Here is a 19,606-nt window from a genome sequence, read left to right on the forward strand (position 1 = left end):
TTGTATCTCCGTCCCTGAGTATCCAGGCACTCAGGTGGGTTCTACTCTTCTTCTGTATTTCTTATAAAGGCCACTTATACTTATTCAGCGATGGGCCTGCCTCCGTGTTCTCACAGCAACCCAAACAGGGTTCCTCATTTAGGATTCTGGGACCCAAATAATCCAGATCATGCTTTCTGGTCCTTCTTCGTCAGATTGGACCCTTCCAATATGATTGACTTTCCCCAGCCTGACACTTGAGCTCACCACCCTTTCAAAGATGGTGACTTGAACTCTGGTAGGGATAATCTCTAAGTTCACTAGACTGCAAACCCCTTGAAAATAAAAATCTATGTCTTGTTTGCTTTTGTATCGTATTACCATCCCCAGGAACTTAGCCTGTAGCCTCTCACATGGATCACGGCCAAGGAAGTACCTGCAAGAAACAAAAAACTAAAAAGGAAGGAAAGAGGAAGCAAAGCAGAGGAGCGCTTGAGGCCACTCTGGTTACCCTCCTCTGCTTCAGAGCTTGTCCAAGTCTAACAGCTGTGTTTGCGAAGAATAAAAAATATATATTAAAAGAAAAAAAAACATAGCCAACATCTGGTCTGTACTTCTTTTAAGTTTCTCTTTTCTTATGTTGACGTTGAGTTTTCAAAGAAAAGCACCCAACTTTCCATTCTCAAGACCCTTACAAAAGTTCCTTTTAATCATTCTTTCTAAACAGCTGAGCCCAATTATTAACTAAGAATTTTCAAATGAAAAGGCCATCAGTTAACAGCCTGGGTCAGATCTATGACCAGAAACAAATATTCCTGGCTTCATGCCCACATTTCTTGCAGCAAATGCTTCTGGGTTCACGAAGGAAAATCAGTTTGCTGGAGCACCAGTTCCCTTGCTCTTTTGCAACACCCCAGAACCAAGCCCTGATTCCCATGTGCCCCATTTCTCTACAACTCACGCTCACCCACTGACTTCTCATCCTCTGCTTTTGGCCCGAAGACTTTGATGAATAGTTTCCAGGCCCTCACCAATTTGTCCTGTGCTGCTTTCCCAGATGGATTTGTCGATTTGTTTAGGTTTCTCTCCTCCCCAACCCACCATCATCTGCAGCGCGGTGGGGGAGAAGGAGACCATCCTGAGCACTCCGTTCCAAACGGCCTGAGTCACCCACAGGCGTGCCGCCTGTCCCTGCACATTAGATACAGGAGGCGACGGCACTCTGCATCAGACAGCCAGTCATCAAACAGCAAGGAAGACGGTAGGGGAAGTGTCATTGACAAATGATCGCCGCAGCACTGTATTATTCAAGTAACTCAGAGTACACAATAGGCCTGTGCTGCCAGCCCACAGCAAAGACCCAATTTGCTACTGATGACTTTGGAAATGATTCCATTTATCAACAAAACCCTGAGAACACTGAAGGGTCAATAGCGGTCTTAACCTAGAGACTGAGCGCTCTTAACCTACGGTCTTAACCTAGAGACTGAGCGCTCTTAACCTACGGTCTTAACCTAGAGACTGAGCGCTCTTAACCTACGGTCTTAACCTAGAGACTGAGCGCTCTTAACCTACGGTCTTAACCTAGAGACTGAGTGCTCTTAACCTACAGTCTTAACCTAGAGACTGAGCCATAGCCTCTACAAGTCTGCAGCTACCATCTTATGATAGAGAACTCTCAACTCCAGAGAACTCTCTAGATAGGTAGGGAGGTAGGAGGGAAGGGAAGGAAAAGAGGAGGTGGGTTGGTGGATGGATGGATGGATGGACAATGACAGGCAAATAAACAGACCATAGACCTTTTTTTTTTTTTTTTAATTCAGGTTTCATCTCCAGGAGTGTTATAAAAAGTAGCATCTACTTCTCAGTTTTATTTTGCAGATGACAAATTTAAGGGGCTCTCATTTGAAAGAGCTGGTCCACATCCATCTCCGCCAACAGAAACAGAAGCAGAATTCTAACTCAGAGACACATTGTCATTATTCTGGGACAGTGACATTGCTCCCCCCACCAAAGGACACTCAGCAATTCCTGGAGACATTTTTGGTTCATGACTTTCAGGGGAGGGAGGAGCCAAGGGTAGGTGCTCCCAGTATCTGGTGAGGAGAAGCCAAGGGCCTTGCCAACCATCCCACAATGCACAGGATAATCCCCCATGGCAAAGAATTCTCCAGTGAAATGACAAAAGTCCTTTTCTAGAAGTGCAGTCAGTGGACTATGTCCCATGGCGTGTTTCTCATCAAGAACAGTTTTACTGGAATCCAGCTGTGCCCAGCCACTTACCTACTGTCTGCAGTTGCTTCTGTGCGATCACAGTGACACAGAGCAATTATGGCCGAGACTAGAGGTCCACAAAGCCTAGACTAACCTTGTCTGATCTTTTACAGAAAGTTTGCTAACCTCTGCTCTACATACCATGGGTCATCATGGGACAGAGACCAAAGAGCCCCCTCCCTGCTGGCCCGCGTACACATCCCATACCCGAGTGAGCACAGTTCACACAGACTGGGTGGTGAATGGAAGTAAACACCATAGGAGATCCAAGCACAGATCGACCAGAGAGAATTTGCTAGGAAATGTTTCCATGGTCTCTGCCTGGATGCCATTCGCAAGATTACATAAACCAACCAGAAGGGTCTATAGAGAGGCTCATCCTGACAGGACATTAGAGCCTCGGTAATGGAGGGCCTCCAACTTTACAACGAGACATTGCTCGGGACCTACCAGGGTGGAAGTCGACAATCGTAGCTGTCATTTATTGAGCACCACTGTGTGCCAGGCATTGGTGTGGAAGTACAGAAGTGTCTCCTTACAAGTTACACTGGTCTTAGCTGGACACAGAGAGGCGTGTTTCCCTCTGGACCACGTGAATATGGAGAGCCCTGGAAGTGAGGGCTGCTGTACTTACTTGCTCTTTCGTATCTTCGGAGTCTGAATCTTGATCCACTTCTTCGTCAGCATCATCTTCAAAATCCTCTGCATGGAGAAAGAGACAGAAAATGGTTGCAGCTTTCCCTGTGCCTCGGATCTGGGTTCTCACCACACAGTGGCTAGTTCTCCTTTTTCTCATTATCAAGGGCACTGTCCCCCAACACCCTGACACTTACTGGCACGTGCAAATCATACACACAGAGGCACAGGGAATCACCATCCCATGAAGTCTAAACTGCCCCATGTCGAAGGCAGAGCGAGCGCAGTATAAAAGAACACATGAACAGGGCACCTGGGTGGCTCAGTTGGCTGGGCAACTAACTGCCTTCGGCTCAGGTCATGATCCTGGACTCCCAGGATCAAGTCCCACATTGCACTCCTGGCTCCATGGGGAGCCTGCTTCTCCCTCTGACCTTCTCAGCTCTTCTGCTCTGTCTCTCTCTCTCAAATAAATAAATAAACTCTTTAAAAGAAAAAAACAGAAAACAAAAAAACGACACATGAACACCATTCTGGGTTGCCCTGCCCAACTTACAACTATTTATGCAAACAACATCGCCAAAGTTTAAAGATCACATACAGGCAAAATTCGCTGTAATTCAGTACCTTGACTGACTCCCTAATTTTGATAAGAAGGGACTTAGTTACAACAAAAGACCACAGAAAGCGTCCAGGGCCATTGTGGCAAGAGGATGCCAAGGGAACTCTGTTCCGTGAAAGGAGGGCAGGGTTGAAAGGCATTAGAATCTTTCGACAGCAAATTCTTCACGGAGATTAAATAATCCTACTTTCAAGCATGTAATGTGACTAGCATGGGCTTGTAACTAGCCAAAGCTTTATTTCAAGTTCGTCCTTAAGGCAAATTAATTCCAGAGCGAGTCAGTACAGTAGAGAGCCTCAATCATGGGACCGAGGATATACTTTTTTTTTTTTTTTTAATTAGCTGAGATGACTGTACAGGCATTCAACAGCCACCGGGCAAAGTGGCTACAGTTAATAATTAAGAAGAAAATAAGTGATCTTAGTATCTGTTCATTCCGTCTATGGAAAGCTTGCTTTTTTCATACATTTCTCTAATTAGCTTCTTGGAAATTTATGGTTAGCCTGCAAAAGCACTGATGCTACTTTCATCTAGGTCCCTCTGAAATACTGCCAACCTGCAAGACTGGCCGGAAAGCTCATCATCACCCACTGGCTTTACCTTCAGTTAGAGCACACGGAGGCTCAGGGGGGATGCTCCCCGGGACCGGGAAGGCATACGCGCTGCTGGATGTGACCAAGGGAAGCGGGGTCCTTGGGTAACACTGCCTCAGGATCTGAATCATGACGGAGATGACGGGCTCCAAGTGTTTGTCATCCAGGCAGTTCTGAACAAAGAGAAGACCCTATCAGATGCTGACCCCTTACTCAGGGTGCCTTTGTTAGATCGGTAGTTCCAGTCATGGCTTACACATGTGGACAGCAAACGTCCTTCACAGAGAAGGTCTACCTGGAACGTTCTAAAGCAGAATTCCGTCTAATGTAGAATCTGCTTTGGCCCAGGGCATCATCTGAAACATTTTTCTTTCTTTTTCACAGCTCATATGTGATTGGAAGGAATTAAGTCCAAAAATAGACTCAAAGGTCTTTCAGGGGATGCTGTGGCTAAGGGAAGACATTATCCAGGAGAGCCCAGGAAAGGGGCAGGGTGAGGAACTTCCTTCAGCCATCATGGTGTCATTGTGAATTACTGCCTAAATTAGAGAATGAGTAGCCAAATTGATGGAAGGCTTACTCTTCTCTTTCAGCTATTACCTGAATAGAAAACCATAAAGGAAAAAGATAAAATATGAAATCAGAAAAAAAGACTAAGTAAATCCCAAGCACCTAAATTAAATAACATGCCTGTTCTCAAAGCCCACGGTGTTGAGCCCTCTTGGTACCTACCCAAAGCAAAGGAAAATTGGGTTTGCAGATGTAACATTTTGATACTGATGGAACCTGACAAGACCCTTCTTTTCAGACACTTTGAAAAATGCAAAAACAAGTTTACTAAATTGAGAGAGAGGGCTGGGAGTAAATCGGTAACTCTTTGGCAAAACTAGGCCATTTTCTTCAGGCTCTTAGTAAATGCTTTGTCTACTGACTTTGTGCAGAAAGTTGCCAAGTGTGAGCTTCTAATCTGCTATTCCCAGGGGTTCCGAGTGAGCTCTAGGGCCAACGAGTCATAGTAGGAGACAGGGAGGATGCTGAGCACTTGTCCTGGGGAGAGGGGCTGTGATGACACCACACTATGGTATCTCCAGGCCCACATTACAGGCAGCTCCACATTTAAAAAAAAAAAAAAAAAAAAAAAAAAGGAGAAAAAAATTTAACAAACTTTTAGCCATGAATTCAAACTATCCAAATGATTAAAAAAACAAGAACAAAAGCAAAAACCAGTTAGCCCAACGTTCAAACCAGGAATGTTTTAACACAATCAAGAATGCTATTTCCCCTTCTGTGTGCTCAAATGGTTCCCATCTGGTGTCCTGAACCCACAGCAGGAAACATTCTCCATGGAAAAGGAATCAGTCAAGGCTACCTCACCCCTGAGACTGGTCAAATGGTGTCTAGTGCTTTGTGAAAAGTACTGTTATTGGAAAAAGCGAGAACTGAGTCTGGGGGAGGGAGAGAGGAAGGGTGGTGGTTCATCACGGGTCAGGTTCTGAGCTTTATTCTTAGGAAGCACGGAGCCAGGAACAAGCCAGGGAACTGTCAAAACTTTTGGAAGTCAGTTGTGTCTGTGATTGTCACTGGTACCATTATTGATGAATGTGGCAATAATGCTGTGTTTTGCTTTGCATGGGATGGTGCAGGTGGCCAGTGAGAGGAAGGACAGAGGCAAGTTCACCTGTCCTGATAGGCGGGGCCACACCATGAATATGGGGGATACACAAGGTATTAAAATCAACAGAACCAAGGTATTAGGATTTTAGTGAATGACTGCCTAAATCAGGTTGGTAGCAAACAGTGTAGTAAACACAGTCTGCGGAAAACTTTTATGAATTTTAAAATCGTGCTTGCTTCCATAGTCACCTGCCAAGGTTTCCCTAGTGTTAAGAAACAGGTACTTCCGGCCCCCAGGGCTGGGCGGGAGGTGGCCCACGGGAGGCGCTCTGGATGCAAAATTTAAGGGGGCCTCGCTGTCAGCCTCCTGCTACCCCAGGGATGGCACTTGGGCGGCTCTGCATCAAAGATGACAAGACCCCAAGAAACAGGATCCCTGAGAACAACTGTCTCAGAATTGGGGGCAAAGGTGAAAATTTCTGGCTCACATTCCCCATCACTTCCAATAATACATCTGCTACTTGGAAAAGATGATGAAACATGACAGCGCTTACCATACTCAATTCACACGTAACGTCTCTGGATCAGCTTTGGAATAATAAATACACTACTTCTGCGAGATGAGGGCAAGCGAGAGGAAAGTAGCTCCTTATCACGGTCCTGTGATTCCCAGATCTGAGGTGGCCGAGGTGGTCAAGCCCAGTCTGGAAGCAGACGAGCTCTTTCTGCAGTATCATCAGAAGGTCGACCGCCTCACGCCACGTCCCAGTGCCTCACTTCATCCCACCACGTGGGCGGTTTATCATCTCCTGTCATCCCGAGAAGGATGAGGACAGCACAGAAACGCACCTCAAGAGGGAGGGACCGTAGCCTCACAATTTTTATAACAGCATATTGCTGTAATTGTTCAATGCTGTAATTGTTGCTGGTGCTAATCTCTTGCTGTGCTTAATTTATAAATTAATTTTATCACAGGCATGATTGCACAGGAAAGAAACAGAGTGGATATGGCTTTGGTACTCTCCAGTTTCGGGCATCCACTGGGGGTCTTAGCAGGCAGGGGGTGGGGGGTCGCTGTATAGTACTCGGCTCAAATCCTGGAGCAAGACCACCTGAATTCAAGTCCCGGCCCATGACCACGAACAGCATCACCCTGGCAAGCTGCTACACCCGCTCGGCGCTACACTTCCCTCGTCTGTAGAGCAGAGATATTAACAGAACTTCTGTCATAAGGAGGTGTGTGAATTAGAGTTAAAATAGGCAAAGTGCCTGTCCAATACTGCACAGTACATGGTCGCTAGCAGGATGTCAACAGGCAGCACGAAGCTCCTAAAATCTCCTAAGAATGCAAAAGGAGATCCCAGAAGGCCACTGCTACTCAGCACAGAGCCCTGGTAATAACTTTCACAATAAGAAAATGAGACACTTTAGTGGAAAAATCCAGAAAGCCTTGATGTAAGTTCCAGTTCTCCTCCCGACGAGCCAACGCCGTCTGCATCTCTGCCTGAGCTAACCCCCGCCCCCCTCCTTCTTTCCGTGCCCCCGGATGCCCTCCTGTCCAAACGGCAGCCGGAATGGTCCTTCAAGGTCATCAATCAGTTTAATGGGTATAGAGTTTCGGTTCTGCAAGATGAAAAGAGTTCTGGAGATGGGTTACACAACAGTGTGGGTGCACTTGATACAACCAAACTGTACGCTTGAAAATGGCCAAGATGGCCAACTTTATGTCGTACAGATTTTATCACAATTTAAAAAAAACAAAAAGCATACATTGTATCATGTCACTCCCCTGCTTCAAACCTGATAGAAATAAAATCAGAATTTCTTTTCATGGTCTAGAAAGTTCTGCCCTCCTCTTCTTCTTCCCCCTCTCCTCATTCTATCTTGCTCGTCTTTGGCTATTATGGGCACACCAGCGGCAGCATCATTGTAATTTGCAAACAGCCACCACGATGACACAGACTAGATCCCAGGTTCCCCTGTTGGCCATCCAAGGACCGCAGTCCCTTCCCTGGCAGAACGCAGAGGACTGATGGGCAGCTCAAATCAGTACAGCTACAGCAGTGCTGGGCTTACGGCACGCAGCCCGGGTGCAGAGGCCCCACAGGCTAGAGCAGCCTGGCACACAGGCCTGGTTCGGCCTCTGCTCGTATCCTGTGTCCACTCCTGTAAGAAACTGGAGGCTGGGAGCTTGCTGTGAATTCATTTACTGAACAGCCGAGGTCTTCACTGACCTGCCGAGAACTGCTTGTAAAATCCTGCTTGCCTGGGTGCAGGGGTGGCTCAGTGGGTGAAGGGTCCGACTCTTGATTTCCACTCAGGTCATGATCTCAGGGTCCTGAGATCGAGCCCCTGCACTGAGCTCCACACTGGGCTCTATACTTAGCGTGGAGTTGGCTTGAGATTCTCTCTCTCTTTCTAAATAAATAAAATCTTTTAAAATAAATAAAATAAAATTCTGTTTGCAGAACCAGACTCCTAACCGTAGAGAACTCACTTCTTGTCACCAGAGAAGTGGGTGGGGGAGGGGAAACAGGTGACGGGGATTAAGGAGTGAATGCGTGACAAGCACCAGGTGACATGTGGAGATGTGGAAACACTACATGGTGCACCTGAAACCAGTATTACACTGTATGCTAACTAACTGGAATTGAAATAAAAAAAAACAAAAGATGAAAGGAAAAAAATTAAAGTGAGGCCATTAGGGTGGGCTCTACTCCCATAGGACTGGGGTCCTTTCAAAAAGGGGCATTTGGACTCAGACTTGCACCCACGGACAACGTCCTGTGAAGCTGGAGGCAGAGATGAGGGGCCGCTCCAACAGGCTGAGAGGCACCCGCAGAATCTGTGAGCAGGACCTACCAGAGAGCCTGGGGCAGGATCCCCCCTCCATGGCCCCAGAAGGAACCAGTCCTGCTGCCACCTTGCTTTGGGACTCCAGCCCCCAGGCCTGGGAGAGAATGAACTCTGGATTGTGGTGCTCCGTTCCAGCAGCCCCAGGAGACTCCCGGGTTCCTCCCGCCACCCTTGGCTGTGACGATTGCCTAGAAAGGCTCAGAGCTCACTCAGAACTGCTGGAGATGTGGTCATGGTTTCCAGGGATGAACAGGACGGATTAAGATCAGCCAAAGAGCGAGGGCTGCGGGGCAGGGTGCTGCTGCCTCAGCCCGCTCTGCCCTGGAAGGACACCACAGACCCAGGGCTGGAAACAGTCCACACTTGTTTCAGGCAGCTCTGGAGGCTGAGGTCTAGGTTTAGGCACCAGCAGGTTCCCCGTCTGGGGAGAACCTGCCTTCTGGTGGAGATGGCCGAGTTCTCACAGACAGTGAGGACCAGGGAGCTGTCGGAGGCCTCTCTTAATAAGAGCACACGTCCCATTCCTGGGGGCTGCACCCTCATGATCTCACCCCTTCCAGAGGCCCCACCTCCCCCATGCCATCACTTTGGGCAGCAGGGATTCAGCACATGGGTTTGGGGGACCCAGACAGTAGTCTACGGCACCAGGAGAAAGATCAAGCCTGACACAGGTAGACAGATCTTACGTATACCCTGCTTCCCGGCTCATGGGCCCTTTCGTGTCTGTGCTTCTCTTGCTACGTTCTGCACCCCCTCCCTCTCACAGATGCGTACTTCGGGGCCATCTTCTTCATTTCCTGCCCTTTTAATTCCTCCTAATCCAGAGCAGAGAAAGAGCCAAAGGAGGCAGAGGACTTGGCTAGAGCACAGGAGCTGGCATCGGGGGTTGCTAGGCATCAGCAGTGGGGGCGGCGGGGGTGTCTCACTAGAGATTTGGGGGGACACGGCTTACAAAGTACGGTGACACTTGGAGACATTCCAAGCACAGCTTCGTCCAGAGAAAAGGAAGGTTCCGTGCAGCTCGTTCATGACAGAGAGGCTGCGAAAGCCACACTGATGGAGAGAAGCCCATGGGTGACAGCACACAGGAAGGCAGGTACTAGTCTGCAGGCCAGGACGATGTTGTCGTCCAGATGCAGCGGAGAGGGGGATGCTGTTTTAATAGAAAAATCTGCAGATGCCACTGTGGGAAGACAGCACTCTCAAGTGCTTCCCTGCCTTGGATGTGTGCAGGTACAGAAAAAGGGGAGCGTGTCCTGAGAGGACTGAGGAGACCTGGGAAGGGGGTGCAGAGAAGAGGAGGTAAAGGGCAGACAGCAGGGAGCTCCATGCCTCCACGTGCATCCAGCAGGGCTGCTGGCCCCTAGCCCCAGCGAAGGGGAATGAGCAGATGAGGGATATTCGAGAAGCCTTCTCCTCCTCCACAGAGAGGGCGCATGTAGCCTCGCACTGTGATGTTTAAATTAGTCCTAAGCAAGTGCATTTAAGGACTGTTGTAAGGGCTGAAATCCAGGAAACCAGAGACTACAAATCCCACTAGGGTACAGAGCAGCCCCAGCCCCCGCAGGTGCTCCCCTCTGCCTGGGATGCTGTTCCTCTCGAACCTGGCAGGACCGGCTTTTCCAATAACTCAGGTCTCAGCTTGGTGGCACCTGCTCAGAGAACACTCCACTCCTCCCGCAGAACAAGTGCTCCCTCCACCTGGGGGAGTCACCGAGGATGGCCTGACTTAACTGATGTCAGGGAGCAATATGAAATGACCCTCCTCGTTGAATGGTTGCCTCCTTCGTATCTGGCTCTCCTGCTAGAATGTTTACCCCACAAGATCCGGGGTCTTGCTTGTCGCAGTCACCTCCAGATTCCACAGTGCTAGTAATTCCAGCAACCACTCACGCTCCTAAACCAGCCAAGTCGCGCCAGCACTCCATTAAATCCAACACATCTCTACGTTAATGTAGTCAGGCCATGCCGCAAGCCAGGCTTTAGTATTTTCCTCTTTTCAAAAAAGAGGAAAGCTGAGACCCAGAGGGTCTCAAAGTTGCACAAGCATCAAGCGCGAGGGCCGGGGACACTCCTGACCACCGCACTGCACAGCGCAGCCAATACACACGTAATGGAATGAATGAATCCACCCTCGCAGGAGTGAACAAGCAGATAAGTGTCTGAATCCAGAGCCTCTGCCCACAGCAGGCAGCAAGAGAGGTACTGAGAGTCTCAACAGCTGTGTTCCTCGGGAACCATCCAGGTGTCACCCACCTGCAGAGGTGACCCCAGGGCTCATTACCTGGGCGGAGCTGAAGAGGATCTCCATGCCCCGGGCTGCCAGGATGGCCTCCCTGCCAGACCGTAGGTTGGCAACGTGCCTGAGGCAGAGCAGCAGCGCCCGGCGGATCCGCACGTAGGCATTGGCGGCGTCCCGGTGGTGCCAGTCCAGATGCAGCCTGAGCAAGCTGGCGACGTAGCCTCTGTTCACGGCCCTGCGGCTGTTGGACTCTGAAACCAGTGGAAAAGGGATGTCAATCGCGGGCTCCCCCGGCCGCACCCGTCTGGGCATGTCCGGCGCACCTCCCGCGAGACACTTATCGTAAACGGATACTAATAACTTTCCACTGGAGAAAACTGGCAGACGCCACCTTACTCAAGTGATCAAAGTGAACATCACCTTGTGCATTGCACGGAGAAGGACACGGCATCACCTCTATGGTCTTCATGGCCAAAAGGCACGGCCAGAATTTAACCATAAGGAAAATCAGCAAACCCAAAATGAGGGGCATGCTACCAGTCATCTGACTGATACACTTCAAAGATGTCAAGGTAAGGCAAAAAGAAAAAAAAAAAAAAAAGGAGGGGAAGGAGAGAGGGGAGGGGAGGGAGGGGAGGGGAGGGGAGGGGGGAGCTAAAGGATTTATATAACATGTAAATACAATACAGCATTGCAATTTAGATCCTGGGTCAGAAAACAATTTTGTCCTTGGCTACAAAAGGCATTAGTCAAACAGTCGGTAAAATCTGAATGAAGTCTATAAATTCACTAATAGTATTATAGCAGCATATATTAAGTTCTGATAAACTGTGCTTATGGAAAAGAAAATCCTTATGTTTAGGAAATTCACAATCGGAGTATGTGAACACCTGTAATTTGCCCTTGAAAAGTTCAGAAAAAAAATGTAATAGTGTTGGAAGGCAAGGTTGAAAGAATGAGCGAGAGAGAGAGACACAGAGAAACCTTTCTACCAGATTTCCATTCCTCCTTGCTAAATCTCAGCAGACTTAGGGTACAGTCACTGGGCTGAGTGAATCACCAGACCTGGCTTGGGAAGAAGTCACTGAATGAGACAACGTGGCTGCAAGGCTGTTGTGTGCCACAGATGTGCTGCGTGTTTCCCTGAGAGCATGGAAGTCAGATTCTGGAGACTCAAGGTCTGGCTCCGCCCCAGGAGGAATTTCTCATAGTCGAGGCTACCCAACGAGAAAGCGGATTCCTTGTGGTACTGGGAAAACGGGACCCTGACAATGTTTGGACGGTGCTTGGAATTCTCCCCGGCGGGGATGTGGTATGAGGCTTTCTTCCATCTGATGGGGAAATGTAACAGAGGGCTTTCCAGGTTCCCTTCACATCTTCACTACCACAGTTTTTCTTGGTAACTGAAGGCTCCTGGTGGAGCCCTCCCATGAGACACACATCCTGTGGGATAAGTGCGCAATACCCAGATTTTCCCAAGATGTGCTTTAAATGCTCTTTGAGGACACACAGAGGGAAGAATGGTCCAAGAGACCTCTCTCAGCACTTAACACATGCTCGTTTCCAGCATAACCTCCTCAGCCGGGCTACAGGCTCAGTGGACAAACATGTCAGAGTCCGGAACTCTCCAGCAGGTGGCTGGTCACCTCTGCGCCTGCAGGCCAGGCATATCGCAGGACTGTAACAGACAGACTGTCACCATGAATGCCCAACTCTTACAGCTCTGCTCTCACTACTACATTTCTCCATTACCCAAACCCTTCACGCCAGCTTATGAGACAACATAAGACCTCTGGCCGAGAATGTGTGTGAGAGAGATCCCCTGAGCTGTAATTGGAGAAGCAAAATTTCAGCTCAAAGTCAGATTTTTCCCTAAGACCGTGTAAGTGCACATAAGTGAAAAAATAACATAAAAATTCAGTGCTTTATTCCAGAGGGGTTTTCTCATATTAAAGGAATTTTTTTTTTTTTCTGCAGGTTTGTCAAATTCTAAATTGTCAGGCTTGGCTGAGCCCCACGGAGATTTTTGACCCATTTGTACTGTTGGGTGTTTTTTTTTTCCCCCACTTTTACATTTCATTCAGCCATGACCCTGAACTGAGAGTAATGAGCTTTATTTGCCCACTGATGTGTTTGTGAAAGGTTTAAATCTCCTTCATTACCTCCTTTACTGAATTATTCTTTTGCATCAAAAATATTTCTCTCGTTGGCTGGTCCCAGCCACAGAGTGCCAGAGTCCTTCACTGCTTAAATGAGGTTCCAGCCTATCCAATATCTGATGTTTAAAAGAAAATTGGGGATTAAGTAGGAGGTATTAGAGTATTGCCTGCTGGAAAAATGCCAGAATAGGAAAAAAAAAAAAAAAAAAAAAAAAAAAAAACAGTGCACAGAGGTCCTGAGGGGAGGGAGAGGTTTGTCTTGTACCTGTTTTAAGAGTAGGAGACTAAAAACATGTTACCTTAATGACCTTCATCCCCCACTCTCTTTGGGGGTGGATAATGAAAAAAAATCTTTAATTGTCTCAGAGAAAAAGTCATTATTAAATCCTAATGATTTTATTCATGATTTCCTGTTAATCCTCCGCAAGCGGCCATGTTTACTAACATCTAAAAGGGCTATCCCCCCTTCGCCCACCATCCCTATGTCCGTCAGTCTTTCTCTCAGACTGCCTCACCGAATCTTGCACAAGTCAGTGTGCCACCGAGACCCTACAAGAGGAGATTCAGCAAACTGAGGGGATAAATGTGGAGGAGAAACAAAGAAGGAAACGAGGGTCACCGAGATCAGCGACATGCGGGAGTTCCAGACGATTTGAGAGAGAAACGACACTTCTCCGAGGGTGGTCAAGGAGCCAGGAGAAAAGGTTTTGGGTGAGCTCAGGATCTGGAGCAGGAGAGGGCTCCAGGTCCCCCGACCCTCTTCAAAACCCGACCAGCCACCCTGAAGTCTGTTTATATATAAAGGGATTCTTGCTAAGAATTCTTCCAATTCTTCCAATTTTTCTTGGAAATTCCTGCTCCATACTTTATTTTTTGATTTCTCAAGCAGATTGGTTGATCTTAACTAGTAGGCGGATGTGGGTAGGAGGGGCAGACAGAGGCGCTGAGTTTACATCTCCCTCCGCATCCCATCTCCTCGCAAGGCTACCCTCAGTGCCCGCTCTCCATCCTGCTGACGGTCCTCTCTGGCCAGCTTTCCTTTGGCAAATCCACGGACGCAACCTTGACCTTCCCTCCAACCCATCCCTCCATAGCCTCCTGCCTCGGCCTCTCCAGATCGCATCCTCCTGAACCAGGTCTTCCTTGTAGCTAATTATCAGTCTCAAATTTGACCTAGTGAGATCCTTATTTTCACCCCAGGTATTACTTCTCTGAGGTTCAAATATGGTTTTGTTTCGCTTTGTTTTTCTTTAGTGTAGACCCCACTGATGCAGCAGATTTTCACACTCAGCTAAAAAGAAAACAATGAATAACTAGAGGGGACTCTGCCAAGATGGCACTAGGACTTAAGGGGCAGGAAGAGAGTGAGGACTCTATTTGCTTTAGACCTTTCAGATTTGATTTAGGCTTTTCTGTAGTCCTTAATCCCCACGTTCTCTACGATGAACTCTGCTAATCAGGAGGGGTAAAAAAATGCTACCTTTTGACAGGTCCGTAGACTGTTGGTCGCGCCATGTTGTAAATGCCTGTGGGCAGGGCCAGTGGTCCCCAGGTTGCCATAGCAACCAGCTCACCTTTTTCAGCCTTACCCCGTCCCCTTCCAAAGTGAATCACCTGCCTACTACCCCCGAAGGCATTTGAGATCCAGATCATCTCTACAAAGATGTTTGTCTTTTAAAGAGGAAAGTCTAGACACCTTCAAGACTCAAAGATGGAATTTCTCCCGGGGCAGATTCTTCCCCACAACGGGCTAGTGGAGAAATGCTCTGTGGCCCAGATTATTACACCTGCCAGTGGCCCACTCCTCTGCCACTGCCCCTTGGCAAAACCAAAGGAAATTTCCTCTCTGCTCTTCATTTTCCATATCTGGGGATTTCATCAGCCCGTTGAGGGTGAAGCAATGGCTTCACAGAGGCCGAGTAGGCATGTGCAGCAGAGCAATGAGCTGAACAAAAGAACACCAACGGCTCTCCAACAAGACAGACAAGTTAGTGCAGACTCTAAACTCATCCTTCCCATAGTCCCACACACACCCTGCATGGCCCTGCTGGGCCTGCTGTCAACGGGGACTTCTGGGACTCCTCATACCTGGCCGGGAGCTCCACCGCTTTCTAGCTGTGTGGCCTGGGACATATGGGTTCACGATCCTATCACTAAGTCTTTATCTGAATGACAAAACTAATAATATCCCTTCCTCGGGAGCTGTTGAGAACATTAAATGAGATAATATATATAATGTTGATAGCTCAATGCCGGGCACATAATCGGCGTTCAACACCGGTTGCCTGCTGGGACTGTCATTAACAACAGAAGCAAAATCCATTTATTATTCCAATGTCCCCTCTATTGTTAGACAATAAAATGCCAAAGGGTCAAAGGTGTGAACATATTCTTTGCGGCAGCCTCATCAAGAACAGGAGCTCCAGAGTCACGGAGCTGTTGCTGTGAATCTGAGTCCTACTAGTTCCTAGCTGTGTAACCCTCCTTAAGCTGATTAGCCAGTCTGAACTAGATTGCCATCATCTGCAAAGACTAAAGCAAGATGAAAAAAGATTAATTACAACATCAGCCTCCCAAGTCTATTATAGGGAATGAGTGCATAGCATAAAACCGGGCACAGGACAGGTGCTCCGTGAATGATAATCCCCTTCCCCATAAGGATGACATCAAACGTCACATAGCTTTGACCAGTGACAACTGCCCAAGGGAAAGTTCCTAAATAAATAAAATATACCGAGTTTCTTCAATCTCTACGTAATGACTTCTCCCCCCAGAATATCCCACCAGCTTTACTTTGCTGCCCATCTGTCCTTAGACACCCCCATCCAGACATCCTGAGGGTCACAGCTCACTTTATCCCAGGGGTGCATGCAGAAAAGCCCAAACTGTAGACTCTTACTGTTCCCCTCTCTGGCAAAAGTTACCTCAGTTGGGTCCCATTACGCCAGCGCTTTTCTAGCAGACAGGTTAGTGTGCTAAGATCCTCTTAACTGATAATGTTCTAGAGGTGATGAGCGCAACCTTGCCTTGGATAAGGCAGAGCTGACCAGGAATTAACACGAGGACTCCCGGTTCCCATCACTCTTGAGAACAAAGTCATCTTCAGTCGCACAGAGGACTCTGACATTACCATCTCAGGGAGTCCTTGTCTAGGGAAATTAAATAGCCTTACCGCTTCTTTCAGGAACTTCAGGAAAATCCCATTCATACAAACTACTAACAATTCAGCTAGTCCTTTTCAGGATAGTGGCCCCTTCTCAGAACAGAAGACCACTGTGCTGATCAAACTCCCATTTACTCAGCAAGGTTGCTTCCAAACCCTCTCTGCACTGTGTCCCTCAACCCCGAGCAATTCCATCACAAACACTGCCTGATCTCTGTCAGGAATCCACACTGAGAGACCCACTTTGGACACGGCACTCCCCCTCCGTAATAACCCCCTGAGAATGCCACCTTTGAGACATTATTAAAACTCGAGGTACTGACAGCTAATACGCTTGCCCTTGCAACATATTACTTTTGTAGTCTTTTCAGGGAGTCAATTTAGAAGATATTTCTGGACAAAGCAGGCTTTTACCAAGACTTATAAATCATATTATATGAACAACAGGCTGCCTACTTTCCCATAATAACACCAGTTACAATTACCGAGTATTTATTTACTGAATGTTTTCTATGTGCTCAGTACTGGGCTAATCATTTTAAATGATTATCTCATTTATTTCATGAAAATGCTTTGAGATAAGCACGACTTTCCTCCTTTTACAGATGAAGGTGTAGAGGCGGAGAGGAGTCAGAAAACTTCCCGAAGCCCTTAGAGCTTACAAGATTCCAATGGGACTCCCCATCTGCCTCCAAAGCTTACACCCCAGACTGTTACTCCCAAAGCTTTTGATGATGAAGCGATGACAGTTTACACTTTTTTGTGTGCCCAGAAGAAGCCTTTTACCTATGACCAGAATAACCAACTTCCTGAGGAAGGTTTCTGAAAGGCTACTGGAGATAAAGCCATTTGAACACCTGAAGCCTAAGGTGTCTGAGGGGACACCTGGCTTTCTGCTGATGTCACCTTGGCTCAGCCCCTCCACCCAACCCTCCCCTCCATCTTCTCTGTCCCCCCCACAATCCCCCAAATTAGGGACAGAGTTGATTTTTAATTGGAGATTTGACAAGATTTTAAAGGCCCCAGGACGTGGCACATAGTTCCTCAGGTCACGGGAGGAGAAGTTTGGAGTCTTCCTGTCACTCAGCCCTTGATTCAACGAGGCCAGCCCAGAAGTCAGGACCAGACATGAGTGGTGCTGCTGGGAAGGAGAGACTGAGGCAGCTCTTCCTGGCTCCCCTCCTCCCAGGCAGCTGCAGCCATGGCTCTCTCACAAAGGAGGAGCCGCCATCCATGTACTGAGGCATAACTAATCTTAATGTCACTGATCCTGGAAGTTCTACTCGATTATCATTAGCCCAAATAAGAATAATGACACTGAATTAACTTACAGGTATATCCATTTTTTTCCCTCTTTGTAGAAGAGCTGTGTATTCAGGAAACTTGACTGTTAGTAAATTTTAGTTTCAGGCAAATCTGCCTTTAAAAAAAGGAAAGAGGCTTTTCATGAGTCCCAGAAATAGAAAGCGTTAGAGAATGTCCTTCGCAGCAGTTTTAAATCTAGAGTCTTCTACTGCTTTTGTGCATTAATCACCAGTTCCTTCTAATACCTCTTCACAGAGACATTCCCAAACCATAGGCATTCCTATGTGGTACCACTCTGAGGAAATCCTTGGATTTCACACCTGCCTCTCCCGCGGGCCCTCGGTGGGAACCAAGTCTAAGGAAGGGCATCGGGCTGCAATGCTAGAGGAGGGGGTGCACCACCATCACGGACACACTCTGGACACCAAACTCCTCCAGTTCAGTACTCGGCATCCCACGAGAAGGATCAATCACATCCTGCACTTTATCCATTCCGAGGCTTGTGTTTTTTCCCCAGGTTAGCATTTCCAAAATTAAGTGCCTCTTACCAAAAACGGTGTTTCAATTACAGCTGGCAGCGTTTTTTTCACTCCATGGCACATAAAAAGTGGTGCATCTTACAGTCAATGACAGCTTAGATTTGAGGAACTATGATTAATTTTTCAATTAGTTTGAAAACTATCTGAAATTTGTTCTCTGCAAGGGGTTATCACTTGAGAGGTTTGCTGTGCATTGGCAAACATACAGAGGCATTTTGTCCTGAAAGCCAGATCCTGCAGTGGTGAGGCACTCGGTAAACTGTCAACTAAAACCATGCTCATTCACCCAAAACCCAAGGCACCACCATTCATTCGTTCAACAAACACTTGGCAAGTACTGTGTGCCAGCATGGGCCAGGCATAGGCACAGGAGTCCTACAGCAAGGGATGAGATAGACCATGTCTCTTCTATTAAGGGGCTTGTTTCCCATGGCAGGGAGTGGTGGGGGGCAGGGGCAGAGCTGAAGAGCCACAGATCCAAGTAGTGCAAAGAAAATATAGGTGATTTCAGAGAGTGACAAGTGCTATGTTGCTAATAAAACAGTAATGGTAGATGTGGCGCTTGGGGGCTCAGTCAGTAAAGCATCTGACTCTCGGTTTTGGCTCAGATCTTAAATCTCAGGGCCCCAGGATTGAGCTCTACGCTCAGTGGCAAGTCACTTGAGAGTCTCTCTCCCTCTGCTCCTCCCCCAGCTCACACGCATGCTCTTCTTCCTTCTCTGTCTCTCACTCTCTGAAATAAATAAATAAATCTTAAAAATAATTTTCAAACGGCAATGGTAGAATGACCAGGGGACAACTACTCTAGACTGAGTGGCCAGGGAAGACCCTTTGAGGAGAGGATATTAGTACTGAACCTGAAAGACAGGAAGAAATCAAGAAACAGAGCTCTTGTGGCAGCAAATTCCAGAAATCCTGAGAGCACCAGCAAGTGGAAAAGCCCAAAGTTGGTGAGTACAAATAAAGAGTCTGCAGCTAAATCCAGGTGAAAAAGTTGAGAGAGAACAGTAGGGGATTACTGGAAAGGAGGGCAGGGATCAGAATGCATGACCTCCACCACTTGCACATTCATCATGGCAGGTTCAGCAAAAGTGGAGGGGGTACATCATGCTGATATGTGCCTTCACTCTCCTTTTGGTTATTTGTTTATGGCATCTCTGCAAGAAAGCCCTCAGGAATGATCATCTTTGTCTAAACCTAAATGTTTCCAGTTTTCCTGTCCAGCCGGAGTTTTATTTTGAGTCTACGTTTCAGTAGGGAAAGAAGTACTTGGGAGGCCCAAGACAAGACACTGTCCCCTCTGGGTCCCTGCAGAAAACCTTCCTGGTTTGACTGTCTTTCCACTGCCAACTTATCCGATGACACTTGACAAAGAAAGCCAGGATTAACACCAGGAAGGAGAAAGCTGAGGCCTTCCCCACTGCCTTTCCCCGTGGACTGATAGGAGAGCTATCAGTCTGTCGGCATCCCCTGCTTCTGGCTGGGAACAGACTGTGGGGGAAAACGCACCTGCCAAGCCCTGCAAACATGGTGCAACAGGCTTTGCGGCAGTACGCCTTCGGGCCAGGAGGGGGCGCTGGAGGAAGGCGGGGAGCCTGAGCAGCACGTCACTATAAAATCACAG

The 19,606-nt window shown here is 47.8% G+C and overlaps 1 protein-coding gene across 1 annotated transcript in view; it reads right to left on the reverse strand.

The window, feature by feature from the left end:
• AGBL1 (AGBL carboxypeptidase 1) overlaps nt 1–19,606 on the reverse strand; it is a 527,687-nt gene that overhangs the window by 356,926 nt on the left and 151,155 nt on the right. The window contains exons 7-9 of the mRNA XM_059180043.1: nt 10,859–11,067; nt 4,112–4,277; nt 2,888–2,955 (exon numbers count right to left, since the gene is read on the reverse strand). Coding sequence (XP_059036026.1) covers nt 2,888–2,955; nt 4,112–4,277; nt 10,859–11,067 — 443 coding nt within the window. The remainder of the gene's footprint in view (nt 1–2,887; nt 2,956–4,111; nt 4,278–10,858; nt 11,068–19,606) is intronic.

Source organism: Mustela lutreola, chromosome 7 (assembly GCF_030435805.1).
Source record: "Mustela lutreola isolate mMusLut2 chromosome 7, mMusLut2.pri, whole genome shotgun sequence".
Classification (NCBI taxonomy): domain Eukaryota; kingdom Metazoa; phylum Chordata; class Mammalia; order Carnivora; family Mustelidae; genus Mustela; species Mustela lutreola.